Below are 27,426 nucleotides of genomic sequence, written 5' to 3'. Positions count from 1 at the left end.
TCAAATTAAAAAATCATAAAAACTAATCAAAATAAGGAAATCATAAATAAATAGTCAATGTATAATAAAATTGATGTTTATAAGAAATATTTTAAAAATCACATTTAAGATACCTTTTCGATATAACAATATTTTTTAGGTTTAATTATCTATTTATTCTTTATAGTTTTAAAATTTATTCATTTTAGTCTTTATAGTTAATAAATATATTTTTTAATCCCTGAAATTTATATTTTAATTCCCAAAAGATTCTAGTTGTTAAAATTCTTTAACTAACAGGGTTAACAAAATTTAACGACATTGATCTTTTGGGTATTAAAATATAAATTTTAGAAACTAAAAAATCTACTTATTAAATTTTAAGGACTAAAAATTCACTTATTAACTATAAAGACTAAAACTGACACATTTAGAAATTATAGGACTAAATAGACAATTAAATATTTTTTTACTAATAATAATTTTATATTCCAGCTAATCACAAATCTACTGTTTATTAAATTTATTTATTGAATTTTCTGTAATTACTTTAAAAAATATATACAATCAGTATTTTTTAATTGATTATCAATGTAATTGTTTTATACAACTATTAAACTCACTGTAATCCATTTTATATTAAAAAATATTGTAATTCATTTTATCTTGCACTATTTTATATATATATATATATATATATATATATATATGAGATACACATCAAAACCTACAATTTAATATTGCAGTATTAGAATTGAGAAGTGAAAAAGGCTTAGATGAGTGGCAAATAAAGTAAAAAGAGGGTGACAATTATATGAAGAAGTGCATTATAGTAGATTATATACTATAGTAGATATTGATCAAAATCCGCTGTTTGAAGCAGCCCACTGGAATGCTTGACATGGCCCCTGGTTTTCAGTTTTACTTTCCAAACCACTCTCTCTCTCTCTCTCACTTGCATTCATTCCTCTGCCTCTTTATATCAAACATGCAATATCAATATCGTTTCATTCCAATGTTTGCTTCTCCCCTCTCTCTCCCCTTTCACTTCACACCAGTGCTCATTTTCACTTCCCCATACTCTCCCTTTTACCATTCTACCTGCGTTAAACCCCCCTAGAATCTCCCGCCACTTTTCACTATCTTATGATATACCTTCCCCTGTTCAGCTTCTTCTAGAGTACCCTCATACTACATTATTTTTTTCTCACTTTTCTTCCATACCCATTTCCCATAATTCTATTTTATCCTCGAATGTATCAATAGTTCCTCGATCAGACTCATTTGTTCACTAAATTTCTCTTCTTTTCTTCTTTTTTTTTTTTTTTGGGGGGGGGGGGGGGGTGATCTGCATTATAGTGGGGTTATAAATGGGGATTGGGAAGAACATGTCTGAGACAAAAGGGAGGGTGTTGGGTGAATTGCGTGAAGAGACCAATACCAACAACAACAACAACAACAAATCAAGGAGGAACCGGAGACATCGTCAGAGGAAGATGTCGCCGGGTCAGAAACTGTTTCAGACGTGTAATGAAGTGTTTGCTTCTACTGGCCCTGGGATTGTTCCTTCCCCTCAAAACATTGAAATGCTTCTCTCTGTTTTAGGTACGCGGAGTGCTTCCATTACACTCGTGCAAATTGTCCATTTTGGTTATTTTCTTATTGTCTACGTAATTTTTTATTTTTTTTGTTATTTGGTATTTCATTTCGATAATTCCAATTTGCATAAAAGTGAAATTTTAAAAAATGGTTAAAAAAAATGTAAAGGTTTTTGGAGTGATCACCATTGCATAGCGACTGTAATTGAAGCCAGTAATATCAAGAATCGCAATAAAATTAAGACTGTAATTGCAATTTAAAACCTTGCATATAGCTAAAAAATTACATGTACCTAGGCAACCTTTTTTCAACTGGGTATCCTTCTGATATAAGGATTTGGATCAGAAAACGAAGCTTTTCGGTGATTTTTAACTCTTTGGAAAGCCAGTTCTAGTGAGCTACATGTGAATTTGATTGAATTTTCATTTTTATTTTCATGGGGGTGATCGATAATTTTCTCGTATGTTTATCTCATTTCAATTATTGAATGGAGAATGCTGATGAGTTGCCTGATGCATTTATTTCAATGAAAACAAAAGATTTATTATATTGTTAAAATATAAAATTGTTTACTATATATTTTTATTAATTAAAAGCATTCAACATATGTTATTAAATATTTCTTGACATTTTTTGGTGAAAAAATATTTCTTGACTTGGATGCAAGTAAGACCAAGACCATTATTTAATGACGATTTTTTTTTTCTTTAGTCTAAACCGTTTATATAAACTCCAGACTCCAGATGTTATTCGTTACCGATTCTCTTACAATTTACTCCATGTAGATCATATCATACATGAACAAAAAAAAAAAAATATAATATCTATTTTTTTTCTCTCTAGTTTTTAATCTACCCAAAATTAATCAATCCAGTCTAATAGAGTGGATGTTTACAAATTGTCTTTTGTATGCTACTTATGTGTCCGTGCCCTATGTTGCGATGTGTCTGTGTCTTGTATGCATTCGTGTATTGGTGCAAGTGCCCCATTATCTTGTGCTTGATGTTCCCCAAGAGATATATGCTATTCATCACATCACCATTTTCCGCTTACTATATGATGTCAAGTCTTTTTAAGTCCACTTTTAAAGCATAATAAACATTGCATTCTCAATTTAATCATTGTCAATCAAGTGCTGTCTTATTAAGCAAGACACACGTGTTTCTCTCTCCTATTGTCGTGTCCCAATGTCATTGGTCAGCTTAATTTGGATGTATTATGCCCCTAAATCTGGTGTCTTTTCGTGATAATTGTGGGCAAAGTATCTGGTTTACGTAAAGGTTTCTACTAGTCACTATTATTAGTCACTAGCCAGGAAAAATCAATAATTCTTTATACTATTGATATTATTGAGTTGGAAGTTTCTCGTAAATAGATCTAAGGTTCTATTAAGGTAATAATATAATTAAAAAATATTATGAAATTAAATCTTATGTTTTTTTGCGTTTAATATTTTAATTAATATGTTTATTCTGTGAGTAGTCGTGGTGATGAATTAGAAAAAAAAAATATAAATAAAAAATATAAATCGTGGTGATCTTTAACAAAAGGATAAATAATAAATATGACCAGTCCTGAAGGCTAAGGACGAAAACCACGTTATATAATGCGAGTTAAGACCGTATATGTCAAAAAGGACGCGGCACTATCTGAACCTGGATACGGCAGCTACACACAGCTTTAATTTTGTGCAAATGCTAATTAGTCTTTTTTAAAATAAAAAAATACAAAGGACATTTTTTTATTGAGAAAATATTTTAAACATCAAAACATGAAAATATTTTAGTCATTTACTTCAATGTATAGAAAGACTAAATTGTTTTACATTAAACTTTGAAAAGCTTTTCGTTTTTTTTTTCTGAATAAATTATGATTATTTTCTTCAAGATCAAATTAAGTTGAGCGAATTGTTTTAGACACAAAATAAGGATATGTTTGTTTCTTATTTTTGGAAATTATTTTCCACTTTTAATAAGAAAATAACTTATTTAATAAAAGGATTTTAAAATCTTCAGTTTTTAAAATAAAAAATCAGAAAACTGTTAAATTTTTTCAGATTTCAGATTTTTATTATTCATACTTCTTTTATATGTCTCATTTTCTTTTATCATTCTTACTCTTTAAAAAATGGTTTTTAAAAATAATTTGTAAGAACTAAATAAAAGCATATAATCAAATACACTATTAAGTCTTTACTTTTTACTTTTATTTACCTTTCTTTATGTTTTAATGCTTCTTTGGAATTGATTCAAATAGTTATTTACCTGGACACTATCTTACCTGTGCAGTCATGCCAAGAATTTATCTACCCATAGTTAATTCCACTATGATAAACATATTTATACTATGGCTCATTTTTGTGCAGGTGGAATAAAACAAGAAGACGTTGGCTTGAAGCCTGAAATGCCATTTTTCAGTTCAAACAATCCTCGAAGAACTCCAAAAATTACATACCTGCACATTTATGAGTGTAAAGAATTCTCGGTAATTAAGCTATGACTTATAAATTGCTTTCTCGCAGTGCTAGTGTTGTTTAATTTGTTTGGTGTGTAAGGGTAACTTTATTTCTTATAATTTTATTGTTATTTTTATGTGTTGAAGATGGGAATATTTTGCTTGCCACCTTGTGGAGTTATTCCTCTTCACAATCACCCTGGAATGACGGTTTTCAGTAAGCTTCTGTTTGGAACCATGCACATCAAATCTTATGATTGGGTCGTTGACTTGCCTCCTCACATGCCTACCATTGTCAAACCATCGTCAGAAAGTGAGTATTTTCTTGTTATATTGTAGTATCTTTTCAATTCACTATGTTTTATTTATGTGTTTTCGTACAATATGAGACCCTTATTGGTGATAAAAGGAAGATAACATATTAAACATTTCATCGGTTTCATATTGGTAACCGAGTACAAAGACATATTGAAATGGTTTTACATGATTGCCGTTTCAGAGGCACTAAACGTCTGTTTGCACTTCTCAAATAACAAAACGGAGAATAAATATTGATGAATTGATAATCACGTACGTGGCGCTATATATATATTTTTTTTCTTTTCTAGAGAAGCTTTGTTCTCTCCCATATTTACATGTGGAACATGCTTTAATTTATATTTAAGGAAACGTGGTTGTAACGAAGAAATGTGGAATAAAATGCCATTGTTAACCATGTATATGAATAAAAAAACTAGCATACCCTAATATATGTCTACGCTGCCTTATTTTTGCATATGCAAAGAGACTGTTTTTGGATTCGAACCTATGACTAATTGGTCACCAAGTCATAATTTGACCGTTGTGTCAGGTTTGCCCTCAATCACGTATATGAATAAAACAAGATCAAAACTTCCTTGGATTAAGGCCAATTTCTCCCACCACTCATCTTGTTTTAGGGAATTGAAGATGCATATGATCAATATGTATTCGTTGTGTCAAATGTTTTCAAGTTGCTTGGTAATTTATGTGCAACAATAATTTGCATATTCCATCTATGGCAGCCCTGACTCCAGATATGCGATTGGCTAAAGTAAAGGTTGATGCTGATTTCAATGCTCCTTGTGACCCCTCCATCCTTTATCCTGCTGATGGGGGCAACATGCATTGGTTCACAGCAGTGACAGCTTGTGCAGTTCTAGATGTTCTTGGTCCTCCATACTCTGATCCTGATGGCAGGCACTGCACATACTACCAGAATTTCCCTTTCTCCAACTATTCAGGTATCTTCATATCCTTTGACAAATACTGCTAAATAATGTCCTTTGATTACCATTTGTCCAACTTTTCTTTAGACAAATGATAAGTAGTATCATTAACCACACTCATATCTTTTCTGACAACACCCCATAAAAATGGAGTAATTATAGGGTGGTCTAGTGAGTTTTGAAACATCTATGATCCACTAATTTAGCTTGTTTGGAATTTTGATAACCGCTAGCGAGGGTTGAAAGTAATTTTGAGCGTTGAAACCGTGATCCAAACATAGGCTTCATTGGTGAGTGAATAATTTTAATATTTATTTAATAAGAGAAAATAGTCTATATATTGACCGTGGTTGAAAAGTTGTCTTAATTGTAAAATTTTTGGTCTGCTTTAATCATTTTACCATTAGCCTGTGTTGATGTATAATTTTAAAAATATTAAATAATTCATTTACCAACAAAAATTAGTGTATCATAAGTAGTCCAAAACTTGTAGATCATCCTATATATAATATTGCATTTTTCAGTTGTATATATGCACAAGGTAGTTTTCACAGCCTTATATCAATCCTTTATTGGTATAAATGTATTATTTAGTATTTTGGACCATTTCGCTTTACCTACAATGACTTGAATCTTTTTGGAGATTTCAGTAGATGGACTATCCATACCAGAGGAGGAAAGAACAGCATATGAATGGCTTCAAGAGAAGGAGAAACCTGAGAATTTAAAAGTAGTTGTCAACATGTATAGCGGCCCAAAGATTGTGGAGAACTAATGTTGTCTTGTCACCTAACATCTTCCTGTTCCTATGATCTCTTGTGCGGTCAAATGATATTCCTGTGAATCATTTGTCTCATTCTATCCCATTTGATGCCACCCTTTTGTCCTCTAGTGAACCTTGGTCTATCTTTATACCTTTTTTAGTATTTTTATTTTCTTCTGCATGGAACATGAGGCACTTAATTGGTGCTGTTTTGAACCTACAGTTAGTTATTATGTTCATACAAAAAACAGCAAAAGACAAAGGTGACGGCTTACACTGGAAGATAGTATCAAACTGAAGGTGCATATTGCATAGAAATGAACTGTTTTTTTTTGTTTTTAAAGAGGTGCTCGGTTTGTAGAAGGATTTATTTAATTTAATTAGTTTGATGCAAAAAAAAAAAAACGGTGCATTTAGTGAACTGGATTGGTGTATAGCATTGATTTTAAACTGAACTACTAATTGAGTGCGGTTAAATGACGATTGCATTGAAAATTATATATTTTAAAATTTATCATTTTTTTATCCGAAGAAATAAAAAACAGGTCAGTGAGTTAAATTCTCTTGATATTTTAAAATTTACCATTAAACAATAAAACAGGATTATTGATAGTATCCAGTGAAAAAACAAGTTAGACACCTTGAGGATTTGAGAGTACTTTAGATTAATGTTTTAAAACTCGACTCAGCTTGACCAGAAAATCGAACCTACAATTGATTCAGTTTTTTTATTCGATTGGATGTGCTAATGAACCCGTGTTAATGTTTGCAAAATCGGTACTAAACCAGATAGAATTGGTGTAACTATCTACGTTCGAGCTTTTGGCATTTTACCAACATCAATAGAGAATAAGGAACAAAAGAGATTCTTTTCTTTTCATTTTATTCATTTAAAAATATACATCTTACTAAATAATTTTAAAATACAATTAGATATTAACATTTTGTATCCTATTTTTTAAAAAATTATGACGATATCGATAAAATAATATAAAAATTTGATAAATGCAATTTATTAGTATCTATTTAAAAACTATATTTTTTTAGGCTACTGACGGTCATTTTTTGAAGATTTGTAGAATCGTCTAAAATTAATAATTTTTAATGATATAATATTTATCCGATACTTTTGATGGTTTAAAATAGTCAGAAAATGATATAACTAATAGGGTTAAAAATACTGCCAAAATGTAATGGGTATTAGCATATCAGTATTATGACAAATAACCACAAAATATTTGTTACAACAATTGTTAAATACATAAGAAATAGTTTCTATCAAGTTTTTATAATGTTTTATTATTATTGTCGATCATGAAATAACAATATAGGATGCAATTTATCAATATCTAATCGTATATGAAAATAATTAAATTAAATGTATATTTCTAAATGAATGCAATAAAAAGGAAAAATGTATCTTCTATTCTTTTTTTTCTTGACACTGGTACAATGCCCAAAAAACTGTATATATCTTTATTCCTTATAAATTACTTGTTTTTTTTTAATAGGAGGTCATAATTTATGTAGGGATACAATAACAAATATCAATTGCGCACTACCATAAGGGGTGATGGGCCATGAATTTGATAGATCCTCGAAGCACATTGTGAACACAAATTAATATCGGGAACATATTTGATAGATCCTCAAAGGCTGATGTAGGTTAGGTTATAGACTTGGTCGAATGGTCTAACTTATTTTTATTCCTAGCTGTGATGCTCACAAGTTTCATCCAAGCAATAAGATGAGGATAATCTTTGTGATTCTCTCAAATTTTGAATTTAGTTTCAGTAATCATATAAGTAATTTAATTTCAAGGAAAAAATAGATATACCTTCATTTTGGCACTGTACCAATGTCAATAGAGAATGAGGAAAAAACATATGTTTCCTTTTTTACTGTATTCATTAAGAAAACATACATCTTATTAAATATTTTTCAAATTCAGTTAAATATTAATATTTTGCATCTTTTTATTTTATTTTAATTCTGACAATAGGGATACGATATTATAAAAATTTGAAAAATGCAATTTATTATAATATATTTAACAACAGTATTTGTTTTGGGCTAGTGATTTTTTTTCTTCAAAAAATTATATTTTCAGATGAATTTTTTAGAAAGTAATTTAATATTTACCTAATATTTTTTGATGATTTGAAACAACTAGAGAAGATTAATCAGTACGGTTACAGAATTTGACAAAAAGTAATCGAATTTAGTATATCAGTATTGTGACAAAGTGCCACAAAATATTTGATACATAATAAATTACATTTATCAGGTTTTCATAGTGTTTTAATATTATATATATTGTCATGAAACATAACTATATATATAGGATGCAATATATCAATAGCTAATCGTATTTGAAAAGAATTTAATTAGATACATAATTCTAAATGAATACATTAAAAAGAAAGGTGTGTCTTCTATTCCTCTTTCAATCTTGTCACTGGTTATATGCCAAAAAGAAGGTATATCTCTTCCTTGCTTTTGTTTTCTTTGACAACGTACAAGTTTATTATTTAGAAGGATTGGTTAAGAGAGGCCTTTCATTTAATCAACACCATAATATTTGAAAAAAAATAATCAATGAACTTCTTTGTTTTATTAATTTAAGAATATTATAGTAATTCTACCATTCAATTAAAAATTATTTTTTCTCTCATCTTTCGCTAAAATTAAATTTTCCAACACTCTCTTTCTTCTCTCACCAACATTAAATCTACCATTAAATTAATTAAAAAAGAAAGAGAGTTTGAATAATTTAATGTTAGTGAATAATATGGGGAGTAAAAATAAAAAATAAAAATACCATTACCTTGGAGAAAAAAAAAATTAGTATGCACGTTGTGAAACAAATGAGAGGATCTGCATGTTGGAGAAAAAAGGAGACAACAAACATATGAATGAATATAAAAACAAAAATAATAAAATTTTGATTTATTTAAAAAAAGATAAGCAGGAAATTTCATAAATGCATTAAGAATAAAAAAGAAATAAAATATAAAAACTAGAAACTAACATTTTAAAAAATGTTATTTCAAATAATATTTTTAAAAAATATTAAAAACTACTAAAAAAAAATTAGTAAACAACCAAATGAAATTTTCAACTAGTAAAAAAAACTAGAAGTTAACTGAATAAAAGAAAGGAACTCATTGAATAATTTAATGGTTTTGAGACCATGAGAGCTAGAGAAGAAGAGAATTGGAAAATTTAAAGCGGGTGACTGAAGAGGAAAAATTATTTTTTAAATTGAATGATAGATTATTATAATATTCCTAAGGTAAACTTAATAAAAGAAAGGAACTCATTGATTTTTTCCCAAAGATTATGATGTTGGTTACTAATACATATATATATATATATAATCCATTTACCCTAGGTGTAAATTTAAAATCTTATACCAAATCTGAATCATTAGAACAAATTAATCCTACGGCCTCTAATATTTTTGTTAAAAATATTTAAAAAATTGAACACATGATTGACTAAATCTTTCTCTTCATTCTTTTCCCCCACCAAAATGACAAAATTTCTTAAGCCCGTATAACAATCCCAATTATTGTGACTGCTGGAACAATTGTTTGAAGCGTGAAAGACAATCCCAATTTCAAAACATAACCATAGGTTGTGACCGAAAATACCAAAATGGGAGGGCTGAGGGGGATCTTTTAGATGAATTTCATAACATAATAATTTGAAGGAAGAAAAATCCAGAATAAACTAGGATGATTGAGTTCCAATTGATTTTATAATTTGGTAAAAGGGTACAGAGTTGATTTAATTGAATTGTCTAACAACATCTCATTGGTTGGAAAATTTTGGGCAATTACATAAAAGGGTATGTCAATCACGTTTTAAGCCAATCGATTCACATAAAGTGATAAATTTTTTAAGCTAGATTGATCCGTGTAATTAAATTTTTTATGTTAATCATATGTCTAAGCTTTTTTTTTTTCTCGTTGTTGTTTTTCTTATTTCTTTTTGGTACAACGTTTTTGATTGATTTCACGTTAATTGCTTGAAGCCAATTGAAATTATTCAATTACTCTTTCAATTGATTCAATATTCAGCATTGTTGCACAAGCTTCAAAATTGAATGAAATTAGGGATAAAGAAAAGAATTTTCAAAAAGCTGAATGTAGATATGATAAAATAAAAAAAGTCAGTTACTTACTCAAGTTTTCTTTTTTAATTTTAAACCAAACAGTTTTAACAGTTAGATTAATTAATTTCAACATACGAGATTTGGTGTAAGTCATTAAATCTGATTATATATATATATATATATATATAAAAGCCTCAAAGCACAATGATTAACAAACACATAAACTAATATTTGTTGTGTAAGATCGTTACGTACCTTCTTGTCCTAGGTGTCATGGAATTGATTTGGTTCTATCCAAAAAAATTTATTCCAGATAGTTATGCTCACAAGTTCTCTCCAAATGATAAGAGGTATATAGGTGATATTTGTGATTCCCTTTCACATTGAATTCAACTTTTGCAAACATATAAGTAATTTACGAGAAGCAATCTTCTTGGCCTTGTAGAAATGGCAAGAGAAAGAAAGACAGAATATACACTTTTTTTTCACTCTATTCATTAGGAAAATATATGCTATTAAATACTTTTCAAATATAGTAAAATATTAATATTTTATATCCAATATTTTTTAATTTTTTTGTGACTGAATAAAATATTATAAAAACACGATAAATACAATTTATTATTTATCTAAAAATTGTTGCACAAATATTTATTTGTCTTTGAAACAAAAACTGATTTTTGTTATTTGACTTAATTATAATGTCTTATAATGAATTTATTATGGTTTAATTTATAATATGAGAAGATATATAATGCATTTACTTTTGTGAAATAATACATTGTATTTGTTGGATTTTCAAGATATTTTATTCATATTAATTGTCTATGAATAAAAATATATGATGCAAAATATCAATACCATACCTAATCGTATTTGAAAAGTATTTAATAAGACGGTATATTATTCAAATGAATACAGTGAAAGTAAAAAGTGTATCTTCTGTCCTCTTTATCTCTTGACATTGGTACAAAGTCAAAAAGAAGGTACATCTTTTTCTTGCTCGTAAATTACTTATGTTCATTGATCAATACCAGTGATCTTTGGTTAGACCAATAAGAATCAAAACTAAGTGAAACTGGGATTATATCAAAATTATGTACCAGTTGTTCCAGAAAATCCGTTGATACTTCACTTCTGTCCTTATTTCATCAGTAACCTACACAAAAAATACAGAAATTAGTATGAAAAAAAATAAAGGAAGAAGAAAAGGAAACAACTTGCTTTATAAAATAATTTATGAAGCAAAAGAAACAAATAGACCGAAAGGAATTGAATATGCTAACTGGATGGCCATTTAGAGTATCTACTAAAATTAAGAGTATAGGATGCAAGAAATTAGTCATCTTCCTATGAAGTTTGCTAAACCTGTGTATGCTTATATTAGTGGGGTTCCAAATTTGTTCTGATTGATTTCATTTGTGTAATGTTTATGCTGTGGAAGCTAAAACTTGTTACTTAATCTTTAATTAACTTTTAGAACAAAGTGTTGCAAATTCCTTCTTTCCAGTGATGGCATAAGAAATTGAAAATTGATGTAATTGAACAACTTCAACCCAAGAAAGGAAAATAATAAATAAAAAAATTGGAGAAGTTAGCAACCAACTGGAGGATTGTTTCAATTCATAAGGGGACAAATATTTTTATAATAAGAGAACTCGTTTCAATTCATGCTCCAAATCATTTTTAAAGTGGTAGTTGGGCAAAGGAATTGAAGGTGGATGAACATTGGATGAAGCATGATGATAACTAGAATAAGAAGGCTCTTCAAGCGCAAATGGAGCATATATAGGAACATAACATATCAAACAGGGATAAAAGATATACATCCAACTCAGTATATCACAACACAACAGATACAAAAATCAAGTTATAAATTAGACCGAATTGAAAATTGTACAATTGCTCGTCTCAGGTGTAGACATAGAAAATAGTTTAAATATAAATTACATAATCAATCAAATGGTACATGCGTGCTAATAAATATGCATAAGAAACAAGCCAAAAAGGTGTTATTAAAGTCCTCATACCTGATCTGCAATAGTGTATGAACGAGTTGGAAAGAAATTGGTGATAAAATCAGTATTGAAGCACTCAATCTACGCCACCAACACCAAAAACAATTTTGCTCAAGTAAAACAAAACATCCACATAAAATTTACAATTATTAATTCTTTATATATAAAAAAACTTCAAGGAATAGTTTCAAAGATGTAATAGATAAGAGTTCAAAATGAAATGAAATTGAAGTGAAAGCAAAGGGCAAAGTGATTAAATACCAATGGGAAGGAAACATGGAAAAGTTAAGATTGGTGATAAACAGAAGAGGCTTATATAAAAAAAAATTAAAAAATTCTAGAAACGTGAGATCTAACTAAGCAGGTGAGTTTAGGGGTGGATCTGGTGAAAGCAGATCCACAAAATCCATGAGCAATGCGCACCTCCACATTTCCTCACCACACTTTGCCTCTTTCCGCCGCTGAAGGGATAGGTAGGATATGCGGGTTAGGGTTTTTGACAAAGCTTCAATGGGTCCTTTTATAGAAGAATTATGAACCGCCAAAACTTAAGGGTTGGTGGTTTTTAATGAGCCGCCATGTACAAGCATCCAATTGTAGCTAGGGTTTCATTGAAAGTTTTTGGTTTCTAATGGTTTTAATGTTTTTTTTATGTGAATACATATTTATTAATCATGATACATTTATTTATTTACATTTATTGTGTTAGTTATTAAAAATAACAAAAGTCAAAACAGAAAATTATTTTTACAATTAAATTTCTTTTGAATATGTTCATTCATTTATTACATTTAATATTTTTAATTTTTAAATATTAACATTATATGAAAAATAAAATAAAATATTTTTATTGTTTAAAACAAAACAAAATAGTATTGTTTAAATATTTTTTTCCAATCTAAAATTTATTGTTTAATTTAATGGGTTATTTAAAAGTATTTATTATTAGAATTAATGTATTTTATTTTTAGCAATCATTTAATGTATTTTTTTTTCAAATGGATGAATATTTTTGGTAATTACACTTTATTGTTTGATGAATCATTGAAAAGTCTTCATATTTATTAATCATGATACATTTATTTATTTACATTTATTGTGTTAGTTATTAAAAATAACAAAAGTCAAAACAGAAAATTATTTTTACAATTAAATTTCTTTTGAATATGTTCATTCATTTATTACATTTAATATTTTTAATTTTTAAATATTAATATTATATGAAAAATAAAATAAAATATTTTTATTGTTTAAAACAAAACAAAATAGTATTGTTTGAATATTTTTTTCCAATCTAAAATTTATTGTTTAATTTAATGGGTTATTTAAAAGTATTTATTATTAGAATTAATGTATTTTATTTTTAGCAATCATTTAATGTATTTTTTTTCAAATGGATGAATATTTTTGGTAATTACACTTTATTGTTTGATGAATCATTGAAAAGTCTTCATTATGATAGGTAATAATATCCAAGATAAAGAGTTGCATTCGAGAAAAAAATAATTTCAAAATAAATATCTATTTTTAATGTAATATTAATTATTTTTTATTCATACTTTTAATAAATATCACTTTAGTTTTTGATATAATATTGATATTATTATCTTTCATCTATTTAATAAAATTAGTTTTATAAAACTATCAATACTTTTTATTTATTTATTAACTTTTCTTAATTTATGTAAAAACAACCTAAGAATCACACTTATTTTGGAACATATGAAATACTTACTATCTTCAAATGGAGTATATTCTATTTTTAGCATTAAACTATTTAGTGATAATGAAATTCAATAATTGAAAAGTCTTCAAAAAATTGTATTTGACATTTTTCAAAAAATGCTTGACCTTGACTGTTGACATTAAAAATATTTTAAATATTATAATACTAATAAAAATATTTAAAATTATATTTGAAAAGTTATTAATCTAATATATGTTGCAATATTTTAAATGCGCAAACTTTAAATATTAAAGTACTAATAAAAATATCTACTACCCATATGGTGTGGTAAAAGTGGACAAGTAGCTTTTGTCCTTTTAAGCACTAATAAAAATATTTACTACTCATATGGTATGGTACAAGTAAGTTGTGTCCTTTTAACCACATGTGAGATTTGACACATGATTATGATTATGTATATATGTGAATAGAGCAATACATTTAAGGAGATAAGTTTATCCTTAACCGATATTTTTTTTGAATAATTAATTTCATGATTTTAATTGTGAGAATATCTTATTATTAGAAAAAATAAAATAAAGAATTACTCATTTATTTTAAATATGTTGATGTAATGCTTAACTTAATTACGGCTCATTTTGTGTTCTATTACATATTTAATCGCGTGTTTTTTGTTCTTGAGTATTATATATATCCAATAAATATTAACAATTTTTACATATTTTTTGTACTCATTATCTCTATTTTTTTCCTTCTTGTATTTACATTCAATATAAAAGGTCCTGCTCAAGACACAGGCAAATGGACTAATATTAAAATAGAAAGTTTAATCTATTTAATTTAATACTGTTAAAGTATATTACACTCCCATCTAGATGAGACTATTATATTGTTCTCTCTTCTCATAAGTTAAAATATATAATAAATTACATTACTCTCCCCTAGAGATGCGAGTATTATATTGTTATTTTCCTCTTATATCAAAATATAAAGTTTAGTTCATTTAATTTAATATTACCGTTAGTTTTTTTTAAAAGATTTTCAAATATATTTTAAATATTTGTTTTATTCTATTTTAGTTATATATATATATATTATTTTTTAATTTGATTACGTTAAAATATATTCTATGAAAATAATAATTAAAAATCAATATTTTTAGATATATAATTAAATGTAGTATAATTCATACTAGTTTACTTAAAATAATAATTGATGATATAAATTATATATATATATATATATATATATATATATATATATATATATATATATATATATATATATATATATATATATGTGTGTGTGTGTGCGCGCGCGCGCGTGTATTGCTTTATTTATCAATTTATTAAAATATATGCAACTGAATATATTAATTTATTGTAAGTATGTGTTTATTTAATACTATAACGTAAAATTATAGTAATATTTCTGTTGTTTTTATAACTTCTTATAACTCCTTTTCTCTTTATTAAATAATGAAGCCAAGCACATAAATTCATCAAATATGAATTTATCATGAGGATCTCTAAACAATAAAAGAAACTCTAAAATGTAATTTTTGTCTCCTTATTTTTTTAAATTTGTGATTTTAGTTTTTCTATTAATTGAGATATTTAGTTCTTATTTTTAGAAATTCACAATTTTAGTCTCTTTATTTTTTTAATTGGGGTATTTTTTTCCCAATTTTTTTTAAATCTATTATTTTAGTTCCTCTTTTTATTTTCATATTTGAGTGTGAACTTTTTTTTTTATTTCTAATAAATTAAACTTGTTAGCAATTAAATAATTTTAAAAAATATTTATTATTTGAATAATAAATAGACATGTATCGGTTAATGTTTATAAAGTATATAGATTAATATTTAAAATTGGATACAAAGATTAAAATTGTAGGTTTTTTTGAAAGTGAAAGATTAAATATTTTAATTAAAAAATGAAAGACTAAAATCCTAAAATTATTAAAAGTGAGAATTAAATGTCTCAATTAAAATTAGGAAGATTAAAATCATAAATTTTAAAAAATAAGGGGATAAAAATTAGAAATAGCAACATCATGCTAGCAGAAACAAAGCTCTGAGTTGTCTTCAAGTTTCGCCCACACCAACAGAAAAAAAAAACTAACACTTACTGATACAATTGATACAAGCCCAACTGTGAATGATGCTTCTGGGCCAACTGGGAACACTGAGAATGTGGTTATTGGGCCTGATATGAGACCTGCTCGTGCTACCCGTTTACCAGCCAAGTTTCGTGACCACATCCTCTTCAAATAAAGATTCTCTTGCTTGCTTCTAGAAGGCCACGCCACTAGTGTATTTTCAATTCTGTTATGCAATTCCAATTACGAGATTTCATTAGATTTCATTGTAAGATTTGGGGATATAGGCTGTACGAAGGTCCTTTCCATGGGCATGAATGAAATAACTTACAATCTATTTCCTTTCTCTTTCTATTCTTGAGGAGGTTCTCAGTCCTATAACTGAGAAACATATCATTGGTGCTTTCATTGAGCCACTCCCTCCATGACTACCCCACGGCACACTGCTCCTCCGCCGCCCTCAAACGAGGAGCTTGCTCGTCAGTTAGCCACCATTTCCACTCGTTTGGAAGCTGTCTGGAAACGTTTGGATGACCCTAACGCATCTTCTTCCACACGATCCACCGCGGAATCAGCTTACCGTCCACGGCTTAAATTGGATGTTCCTCGCTTCTCCGGCGACGACGCTCCTGGATGGATCTTCAAGATCTCCCAATTCTTCACCTACCATCAGACGCCTGAGGAGGAGAGAATCACTATTGCTTCGTTTTATCTTGACGGCGCCGCTCTCGCGTGGTACCAGTGGATGTATCGCAACCGCCAAATCGTGTCGTGGAACCAGTTTCTCACGGCGTTGGAGACACGTTTTGCACCTACCGCGTTCGATGACCCTCGAGGGAAGCTTTTCAAGCTCACTCAGTCCTCCACCGTGACAGCTTACCTCACCGAATTTGAAGCCCTTGCTAATCGTTTGGAGGGTCTATCAGAGGCAGATCTGCTCAGCTGTTTCGTCTCGGGCCTTCGCATGGACATTCGTCGTGAGGTGCTTACACAGAGACCACTCACCATTTCTCAGGCAGCTGGATTAGCCCGGTTGCAAGAAGACAAGCTACAAGACATCACTCGCATGTCCCGTTCAAAAGTGTGGCATTCTTCGTCAACTCCGACGAAGGAACTCATCAAAGGGGGTTCCGATTCCACACCTCCTTCGACGAACACCGCTGGCCTCTTACCAACACCGGCGGCAAAGCCACGATTCCGTCACCTATCTAGTGCGGAGATGGACGAGCGTCGTGAGAAGGGGCTCTGTTTTAATTGTGACCAACGATGGTCACGGCAACACAAATGTGGTGCTCGTATTTTTTTGATGGTTGCTAATAGTGATGATGATCCTTTAACAAGTGAATTGGAGCAAGCAGTTGATCTTTTGGACCCGGGTGATTCTGAAATTCAGGCCGCTCAATTAAGTCTCCATGCTTTATCGGGTTCTTATGCTGCGGACACTTTTCGTGTGGTGGGAATGATAGGTTCGCATTCGGTTCATGTGCTTGTTGATGGAGGAAGCACTCATAACTTCATCAAAAACTCGCTTGCTCTGACCCTGGGGTTGAATCGCAGTGACATTCCCCTTTTTCGTGTTCTGGTGGGTAGTGGCCAAGAGCTTCTCTGTGATAAGGTATGCCATGATGTGACGATGTTGATACAGAATAATTCATTTCAGCTTGATTTGTATTCCTTGGATTTGCGTGGGTCTGATATCGTATTAGGAGCACAATGGTTGAAACAATTGGGTCCGATTTTGATGAATTACACCACCCTAACCATGACTTTCTTCCACAACAACTCTTGTGTTGTGTTGCAAGGTGCTTCTCCAACACCCTCTGTGAGCCTCCATTGCTTTCAAAAAATGGCCCGTCTAGAACCCGAAGCCCACCTTTACTCACTCCAAATACTAGAACAAACACCTTCCTATCTAGATACAGACCACCACCCACCCAAACCCTCTCTAATAATACCCGAGACCACCCCAATTGACTCCCAAATACAAACCTTAATTGACCGTTACCAACATATATTCACAGAACCAACCTCCTTACCCCCATCAAGGCCTACTGACCACACCATACCCCTCTTGCCAAACACTGCCCCTGTATCCGTCCGTCCCTATCGTTACCCTCATTCACAAAAGCTTGAAATAGAGACCCAAGTGGCCAAATTTCTTAGCTCCGGTTGGATTCAACCAAGCACTAGTCCATTCTCCTCACCGATATTGTTGTTGAAGAAGAAAGATGGTTCTTGGCGTATGTGTGTGGACTATCGTGCTTTGAATGCTCTCACAGTTCGTGACCGATTTCCTTTGCCCACTATTGACGAGTTATTGGATGAACTTGGTCATGCGAGGATTTTTTCCAAACTAGACCTCACTTCCGGATTCCACCAGATCCGTGTTGCCCCTCAAGATGTGCACAAGACCGCATTTCGCACCCATGACGGCCATTATGAATATTGTGTCATGCCATTCGGTCTTTGTAACGCTCCTTCAACGTTTCAAGCAACCATGAATGATATCTTCAGATCATTACTGCGTAAGACGGTAATTGTGTTCTTTGATGACATCTTGGTGTTTAGTTCTACGCCAGAGGCTCACTTAGACCATTTGGCAAAGGTTTTCTCTATATTGGAAGCTCATCATTTGCACTTGAAGCCTTCTAAATGCTCTTTTGGTCAATCTCAGATTGGGTACTTGGGTCATGTGGTTTGTAATGGTACTGTAGCACCAGATCCTTCCAAGATTCAGGGGGTTCTCGACTGGCCAGCACCGAAGACTGTTAAGGGGCTGCGTGGCTTCTTAGGTTTGGCAGGGTTCTATCGCCGGTTTGTCCAGAATTATGCTCATATAGCACACCCACTCACTGATCTTTTAAAGAAAAATGCTTTTGAATGGAGTGTGTTGGCTCGACAGGCTTTTGTTGCACTCAAGCAAGCCTTGGCAACAGCCCCTGTGCTGTCTTTACCTGATTTTGAGCAGCCTTTTATAGTCCAAACAGACGCCTCTGGTCTTGCTATGGGCGCTGTCTTGTTACAGGGCGACCATCCTATCGCTTATTTTAGCAAAATGTTCTGTCCACGTCTGTCCAAGGCATCAACATACATCAGGGAACTACACGCTATTACTTGCGCAGTCAAGCGTTGGCGCCAATATCTCTTGGGCCATTACTTTGTGATTCAGACAGATCATAGGAGCTTGAAAGAGCTGCTAACTCAGGTTATACAGACCCCCGAGCAGCAATATTATTTGTCTAAATTGTTAGGCTACCATTATGACATCCAGTATAAACCGGGAAAAACAAATATAGTGGCAGATGCCTTGTCACGATGCTTTGAGCTTCCACCAGCAGAATTGAACTTACTTTCAATTCCCCAATTTCTTTTCATTGATGAACTTCGCCAAGACATCACTAGTGATTCGGTGTATCAGAATTATAGTGCTCAATTAGTTGCTGATCCAGCCAGTCTTCCTGAGTTTTCCTTGTCTAATGGCCTGCTGCTTAAAAAAGGAAGAATTTGGATTCCTTCGGGATCACGTTTTATTCCGTTGCTGTTGAAGGAATTCCATGAAACACCCATAGGGGGTCATGCTGGAGTTGTGAAGACATTGAAAAGACTCTCAGCTAACTTTTGTTGGGAATCAATGCGCAAGGACATAAAGGAATTCGTTGGTAAGTGCATGGTCTGTCAACAAACCAAGTATTCCACTAGCAAATCTGCGGGTCTCTTGCAGCCATTGCCCACTCCTTCCAATGTTTGGGAGGACATCTCCATGGACTTTGTCACGGGACTGCCCAATTCAGGGGGATTCACTGTTATGCTGGTTGTGGTTGATCGTTTTTCCAAATATGTGCATTTAGGAGCCCTTCCTTCTAATTATACGGCATTTAAAGTGGCCGAACTTTTTGTCAATCTGGTTTGCAAGCACCATGGGTTACCTAAGAGCATCATTTCGGATCGGGATCCTATTTTCATTAGCAAGTTTTGGACCGAGTTGTTCAAATTCAGTGGCACTTTGCTTCGCATGAGCTCTTCTTATCATCCGCAAACCGACGGCCAAACCGAGGTAACAAATCGCACCATTGAGCAATATTTACGTGCATTTGTTCATCATAAACCCTCTCTTTGGCACAAGTACCTACCTTGGGCAGAATACCACTATAATACTGCTTTTCATTCTTCTGCTGGTATGACACCCTTTCAAGTGGTGTTTGGTAAGCCTCCTCCCTCCCTGCCTATTTATGTTGCTGGTGCGTCAAGTGTGGCAGCTACTGATGCATTACTGAATGACCGAGAGGCTGTTTTGGAGTTGTTGCGTGTTAATTTAGCCAAGGCACAGACTCGTATGAAAGCAATAGCTGATGGCAAGCGCCGTGATGTTTCTTATGAGGTTGGTTCATGGGTCCATGTGAAGCTTCAACCTTATAGGCAGTCATCTGTTTCTGGGGGTAAGTACAACAAGCTCAACAAAAGATATTATGGTCCTTATCGTGTTTTAGAACGGCTAGGTCCTGTGGCCTATAAATTAGAACTCCCTTCAAATGCCAAAATCCATAATGTGTTTCATTGCTCACTTTTGAAGCCATATGTTGGTTCCATTCCCCCCACAGTCACTGAGTTACCTGAGAATTCTGTAGACAATCATCCCATCATCACTCCTTTGGCTCTCTTGGCTTCAAGAATTGTCACCAATGATGCTGGTAACAAAGTCTCGTAGGTTCTGGTGCAATGGGATGGTCTTCATCCAGATGATACATCTTGGGAGAATTGGAGTGAAATTCAAGTTGTTTACAACCTTGAGGACAAGGTTGGTTTTGATGGGGATGGTATTGATACAATTGATACAAGCCCAACTGTGAATGATGCTTCTGGGCCAACTGGGAACACTGAGAATGTGGTTATTGGGCCTGATATGAGACCTGCTCGTGCTACCCGTTTACCAGCCAAGTTTCGTGACCACATCCTCTTCAAATAAAGATTCTCTTGCTTGCTTCTAGAAGGCCACGCCACTAGTGTATTTTCAATTCTGTTATGCAATTCCAATTACGAGATTTCATTAGATTTCATTGTAAGATTTGGGGATATAGGCTGTACGAAGGTCCTTTCCATGGGCATGAATGAAATAACTTACAATCTATTTCCTTTCTCTTTCTATTCTTGAGGAGGTTCTCAGTCCTATAACTGAGAAACATATCACTTACCTCCTAGCTTCCACATCTCCAAAATTCTCTATCCTCACACTATTTGAAATAATCAACATGAGTACTGCTATATCCTCCTACTAAATCATCTTACAAATCCTCATATTACCTCTAATAGTAAGTATTGAATAAAAAATAAATACAAGGATAGTAGGAAAAATTGTATAAGAGGATAGTGTGGGAGGATTTATAATTATTCAGTCAACATTACTAATTGAAAATTCTAGGGTTCATAGTTTGTGATTAAGCGTTGAAGAGGTAGAAGATCTCCAACCTGCTACTCTCCTCCACAAAAACATGATGATGAACTATTCATTTCCCTCTGTACGAGATCAACAACGAGACTAGCTAGAGCTACACCAAACACCTGCGATCACGCCTGCATGACAACCTTCTTTGACAAAGGTAGTTTGAAAATTCTAGGGTTCATAGTTCGTGATTAAGCGTTTCCTAATTTGTTCTTTTAAAAATGGTTATGCATATCAATTTAATGATATGGCAATCCCTCGTTAAAAAAAATACTAATTGACTCATTAAACGTGAATGTCTATTTGCCATGTACGCAATGGCACTAATGATGTTAATTAGCATGTTGGATGAACAATAAAATGTTTTTATTTTATTTTGAAGGACTGAAGTAGAACAAAGTTTTTTTGGAGACTAAATTCGAGTTTAAAAAATTTAGAAGAACAAAAAATAGAATTTATCCAGTAAATATTATATAAGAGTTAGTTGATCGTGTTAGTTTTGCATTCTTAAAAAAATGTTTAGCAGCATCAAGTTAAAGTCTACAATTTATGGTGAAATTTTTTCCAAAACAGTTTCAAAGTCGAAATTTATTTGGAATTAAATTTGTCCAATAAACATTATATAAGAGTTAATTGATTGTGTTAGTTTTGCAGCATCAAGTTCAAGCATCGAATAAGTCTTGCAACAGAGGGATTAGGCTTACTTTTTGGCCTATTATAAGGTAATAATTAACAATTACTTAGAGTAGTTGAAAAGGTGCAATAGTACATGGTAACCCTTTGACAAGTAATAGTGGTGACCGTTGGGTTTGAACAAGACCGATTCTATAAAATAAAATAAAAAATTAAAACTGCACAGTGGAAATGGTAAAACAGTTGATACATAAGTGAATATTACTTGACCTCCAATCTGAAGAACCTACACAGCTCGAAGAGGCGCCTTAATATCCTATATATGCCTATATGGTAGAAATATTAAGGTGTCAAAATATGTATGACCCTTTGTCATAGTTCGGAATTTCACACACAAGCTCCCAATGCCTGAAGCCAGTAACAAATATTATACTAGTGTAATTATGTTTGGTTGCCAACTAGAATTGGGGAATGTAATTTAAGTTATTTAATCTAATCAAGCCTTAAAAAACCCATTGAAGTACGTTACTTAATGGCTAACCGATGCATTCCTGTACGAATGTATGCATTCACACCATGGATTAATTAATTAATTATCACATTACCATTATATGTTTTATAATCCAACTATCTCATCTAAATTATTTTAAATATGTTTCAGACAACATTTTAATAATTTAGTTTGATGTTTTCTTTATGTTTTTCCTACTTTTATTATATCACATCACCTGTATATATCTGTCATTTTCTGACATTTGGTATCTAAATATATTGAAGGGTAATACGCAACACTCAGATCCCGAGACACACACTTTGGGACTACTCGTAGTTCTAAAAGGATCAAGTTAGTCAAATGTAACCGTGACAGTAATTAAGGACCGAAAATTCAATTTAATTTAGCAATTGTGCTGACCCCTTGTTTGTTGCGCGACCTTTGAAAACTTGGTAAGTTATTTCTTCATATTGTATGATCAGGCTTTGAATGAGCATATTTTATGCCCAATAAATTACATTTATTAATAAAAGGTTTTTTTATATGAAAGTAAGTAATTAACATTGGAAAATCATTTTAAGCAAAAAAAAAAACATTTTGTTTGAGGCATAAATAATAAGTATTTTTAAATTCCCATTTATTTTTATACTAATAATGAAGTGGTATTCAATCAACTACAACTGAAATAATGTAAAATGGTCCCTAAATATATAGTATAGTAACAGATTTTTAGAATATAATATAGATATAATAAATATTAGAGTTTTGTAGGCATGCATTACAATAATGTCATTATAGAAGTTTTTTAGTTTTTTAATCAATTAAAAATAATTATTATAAAAACCAATTACCCTACCATTTATATAGTGTATGTATTCTAAATATTAATCCAATTTAGATGAAATAACTCTTAAACATATTCCCTCGGTTCTAAAATAAGAGAAAAAAATTATCATAAAATAAATATAATATTTAACTTTTTTACGTAATTATTTTTTTTTTATCAATATTCCTAATAAATGTTATTTTTATTTTTTTTTCAAATATTAATATTATTTTATTTTATTTATTAAATAAGATTAATTTTATAGAATTACTATTCTTTTTATCTATTTATAAGATTTTCTTGTACAAAACATTCTAACCTAAAATAACATTTATTTTGGGACAAAAAGAGAGTATACAATAACTGTACCTAGCAAATTATTTATTTCCTAATAATAAACATTTGAACAATTTCGGAAGGACATGGAAAAGATGAATACAATAACTACTATTAATTGTATAATCAACTTGTACACAGATGATAGTATAAAATATTTTATTATCCATCGTTACAATGCATTCACAGGAAGCAGCAGGTCAATGGCACAGTAGGTGGACAGAAGAGCAATAGTTAACAACCATGCAGCGTGTGGACCGCGTAATAAGGCTACAGTCTACACCATTGACAAAGATTCAGAGGTCCTCTCACTCGCTGCCAGGGCTAATAACTGGTTTATTCCATGTTGCAACTTTGACCACATACCCCATGTGACATACGTCCTCTCATGAGTACCAAGCTTCAACCATCAAATTAAGTAATGCACAACTTGTGTGCCAAAATTCTCATTTTCAACCTCATTTATGACTCAGATTTGGGTGATCATATAATTAATTTAACCGTAATAATAATAATAAGTCCTACAAATATTATCTTACTACCAATTTGGTGTTGACATTTGAAGGGGGCTGGCTGCTTAATGGTAGCTAGAGAACTCTGGGATTTGTATTTGTTTAATTATATTTATACCGTGTCTAGCTCGTAGTTGATTGGTCTATAAGAGGGTATGTGTTGTATATATATATGTGTGTGTGATATTGAGGGAGCTCTGATCTACCAGAGAAATAGTAATAATTGAGGCCATGTCAAAAATTTCTGGTCCTAGTGGTCCAGAAGAGATAGAAGAGAAGAGAGTAACAAAGGTATACGTACTCCTTGCCCTTCCCATTTAATTCTTTCCATGTGCATCCCATACTGTTTCTGAATAATTTTCTCTACCTTATATTCATGAATATATCTTTAATTAACAAGATATAGACAGCTTTCTAACTTTAATTGAATACTTTTTTCAGCGTGATATATCTTAGGATTTCTTTACATCACATCAATCAATCAATTAAATTTTTATTTACAGAATTTGATGAAAATATAGAAATATTTCTGTTCATGTAATGCAAATATTAAATAGACCAAGCAATAATTGAATTGTATGAACAAACCACACTGTAGTTTGGCATGAAGAATATGGAAGAGTGAAAAATAAAACAAAAAATTTTCCTATAATTTAAACTTATTCGTTGTCTTTGAAAGATAATTTTCTTGTGCTAGAGTCAGTGAGTAAAAATTTCAGGAATTAAATAGCTGATTATTGTTATTACTGTTTTGAAATCTAGGAAGAAAAAATCAAATCTGCTAAAACTGAGATGGGTGAGGTGAAGGAAGAAAATGAGAGATTGAAGATGATGCTGGAAAGAGTAGAAAAGGACTACCACTCCCTTCAACTCCGTTTCTTTGACATCCATCACGAAGATGTTTCAAAGAAAGGTTTAGCTGATTCTTCTTCTTGCCATGATCATGAAACTGAAGAGCTTGTGTCACTTTGCCTTGGAAGGAGTCCAATGGTGCCTAAGAAGGAAGCAAGAATTGGAAACTCCAACAAACTAAAAGAAGATGTTGGACCCAACCTTACACTTGGATTAGACTCCAAACACCTTTTGTCAATGGAGGTTGTGTCTGATTTTAGTCCCATGAACAGCTCCGAACAACCAAAGGAAGCGGAAGAAGAGGTAACATTGTCAACAAATCAATCAGCAAAAGTGATAAATGCAAATGATGACATGTCAGATCAAATGCCAGCCAAGAGAGCCAGGGTATCTGTGAGAGCTAGATGTGATACTCCCACGGTTAGTATCAAAGAAGAACAATGACATCTTAATTTCGTTATAGAAAATGTTTTGTTTTTACTTTTTTTTATTGATAAATAATTATAATAATATTGCTTTGTTTTTTTTTATAAGAAATTGTACATAAAATAAGTTTTGCAAACAGTAATAAAGTGAAATCAAAGCAATATTTTTCTTAGTAGTATTTATGAAAACAGCCAATCATGCATGTATATTTTTATTTTTGTATTTTAGGATATTTTAGTGGATTATATATATATATATAGTCTAATATCTAGTGGTATGCCTTTCAAACAGATGAATGATGGATGCCAGTGGAGGAAATATGGACAGAAGATAGCAAAGAGGAATCCTTGTCCAAGGGCATACTATCGTTGCACAGTTGCACCAACTTGCCCAGTCAGGAGGCAGGTATATACGTATAGTTTAATTATATACTTTGTCATCAATTTAAATTATTTTTATGAATCAAATTTTTTTTATATTTTTTATCATCATATCATAAGATAACATGGTAAATTGGTGATTTCCTATTGAATATCTGTGTAAAAATAGAATATAAGTTAAACTAGTATATATGCATTATTATTGTTGTATATAGAAATTGAAGCAGTTGTTATTGAATATTAATACCCAAAATTTAATACATGAATGACTTCAGGTGCAAAGGTGTGCTGAGGACTTGTCCATCTTAATCACCACATATGAAGGAACTCATAACCACCCTCTTCCAGTTTCAGCCACAGCCATGGCTTCAACCACTTCAGCTGCTGCTTCCATGCTGTTGTCAGGTTCTTCAACATCTCACCACCCAACAAACCACAATTCTGCATCTTTTGGAAATGCTCCTACCACACTACAAAGTGGTCTGAGTTTCAGTCACCAGTTTGATGAATCAAGAACCAAACAAGTTTTCTCACCCCCAAACCATGCTTCACTACACATGTTCCCAACAATCACTCTAGACATGACTTATTCAGCTTCTAATTCCTCCTCATTAACTCAATTCCAGCATCGTTTACCTTCAACAATGGCATCAATTTCAAACTTAAAATTTTCTCCAGCTAGTCTCAGCTGTTCACAAGATAATAACTTCATAACCTCCATTTGGAGTAAGGGGGGTGACACTACAACACCACCAATAATTGACAAAATCCCCACTAGGCCAGTTATCAAGGGAAATCCATATTTCCAAGAAAATTTCTACCAGCAAAGCATAACAAACCAAACTCCTTTCAAAGAAGCTTTGGCAGAAACAATAACCAAAGCAATCAGCACAGACCCGAGTCTTCGTTCAGTAATAGCTGCTGCAGTTTCATCAATAGTGGGGATTGGATCAAACAGTGGGAACCAAGAAGGAGCAGAGAATGTTCTTGGTTCAGGGTTGAACTTAAAACTTGGGGATCATCTTCAATTGGCTTCATCCAATCCCTTGAACCAAAATGGGAAAGGGTGCTTAACAGGCTACTTCAAAAGTTTGTCCTCTAAGAATTCCGAGGCAGGAAACTTCATTTTTCTCCAACCACCATTGCCATTTTCTTTCTCCAAGAGTGGCACAAATCAGCTCAACCATTATGTTCCAGAAATGAACACACATCATTAGCTTTCTCTTCCTCTTTGACGTGGCTAAGGTTGAAGATCCTATTATTTCATGTCAAAATATATAGTACCCCACAAATAATAGATTTAGAACAAAAAGAACCGCTAAGCTAGCTATAAATTAATGTTGTCTCCCCCTACAATCTAGTTATTCAATTCCATTTTTGTAACACTCGAGCAACTGCTCAGTGTCTATAGAGTATAGACAATCTATTACAGAAATTACTACAAAAGCCTAGTACTATAAATTTGATGCTTCAGATTGCTGTAAAATCAACGGACTATACAACGCAGTTTGCAAGGCATACATGCATGCCTATTTTCATTTTTTTTTCAATTTAGTTTTTTTA

General features: G+C 31.6%; 2 protein-coding genes and 1 long non-coding RNA gene across 4 annotated transcripts; 2 read left to right on the top strand and 1 right to left on the bottom strand.

The window, feature by feature from the left end:
- The first annotated feature begins 969 nt into the window (after positions 1–969).
- On the top strand, positions 970–6,463 carry LOC114425705 (plant cysteine oxidase 2-like). Of its 2 annotated transcripts, none has more exons than XM_028392654.1 (5): positions 970–1,584; positions 3,944–4,062; positions 4,180–4,345; positions 5,076–5,294; positions 5,933–6,463. In XM_028392654.1, exons 1-5 carry the CDS (start codon positions 1,350–1,352, stop codon positions 6,052–6,054), a joined length of 861 nt encoding a protein of 286 aa, XP_028248455.1. In that variant the 5' UTR covers positions 970–1,349; the 3' UTR covers positions 6,055–6,463. The 2 variants fall into 2 exon arrangements, with proteins under 2 accessions (XP_028248455.1, XP_028248453.1); XM_028392652.1 differs by having other exon boundaries at positions 5,930–6,463.
- A 4,553-nt stretch (positions 6,464–11,016) lies between these two features.
- On the bottom strand, positions 11,017–12,771 carry LOC114367574. Its single transcript, XR_003657241.1, has 2 exons — positions 12,193–12,771; positions 11,017–11,321 (listed from the first exon to the last, which is right to left on the bottom strand). It is a non-coding gene; the product is annotated as an uncharacterized LOC114367574 (long non-coding RNA).
- Positions 12,772–24,370: 11,599 nt separating this feature from the next.
- LOC114366955 (probable WRKY transcription factor 72) lies at positions 24,371–27,401 on the top strand. The gene is made up of 4 exons (XM_028324013.1): positions 24,371–24,496; positions 24,968–25,477; positions 25,775–25,888; positions 26,139–27,401. Exons 1-4 carry the CDS (start codon positions 24,437–24,439, stop codon positions 27,078–27,080), a joined length of 1,626 nt encoding a protein of 541 aa, XP_028179814.1. The 5' UTR covers positions 24,371–24,436; the 3' UTR covers positions 27,081–27,401.
- The last annotated feature ends 25 nt before the right edge of the window (positions 27,402–27,426 follow it).

Source organism: Glycine soja, chromosome 9 (assembly GCF_004193775.1).
Source record: "Glycine soja cultivar W05 chromosome 9, ASM419377v2, whole genome shotgun sequence".
In the NCBI taxonomy this organism is placed as follows: Eukaryota; Viridiplantae; Streptophyta; class Magnoliopsida; order Fabales; family Fabaceae; genus Glycine; species Glycine soja.
Note: the sequence above shows the minus strand (reverse complement) of the source record. Positions and strands in the feature narration are given on the sequence as shown.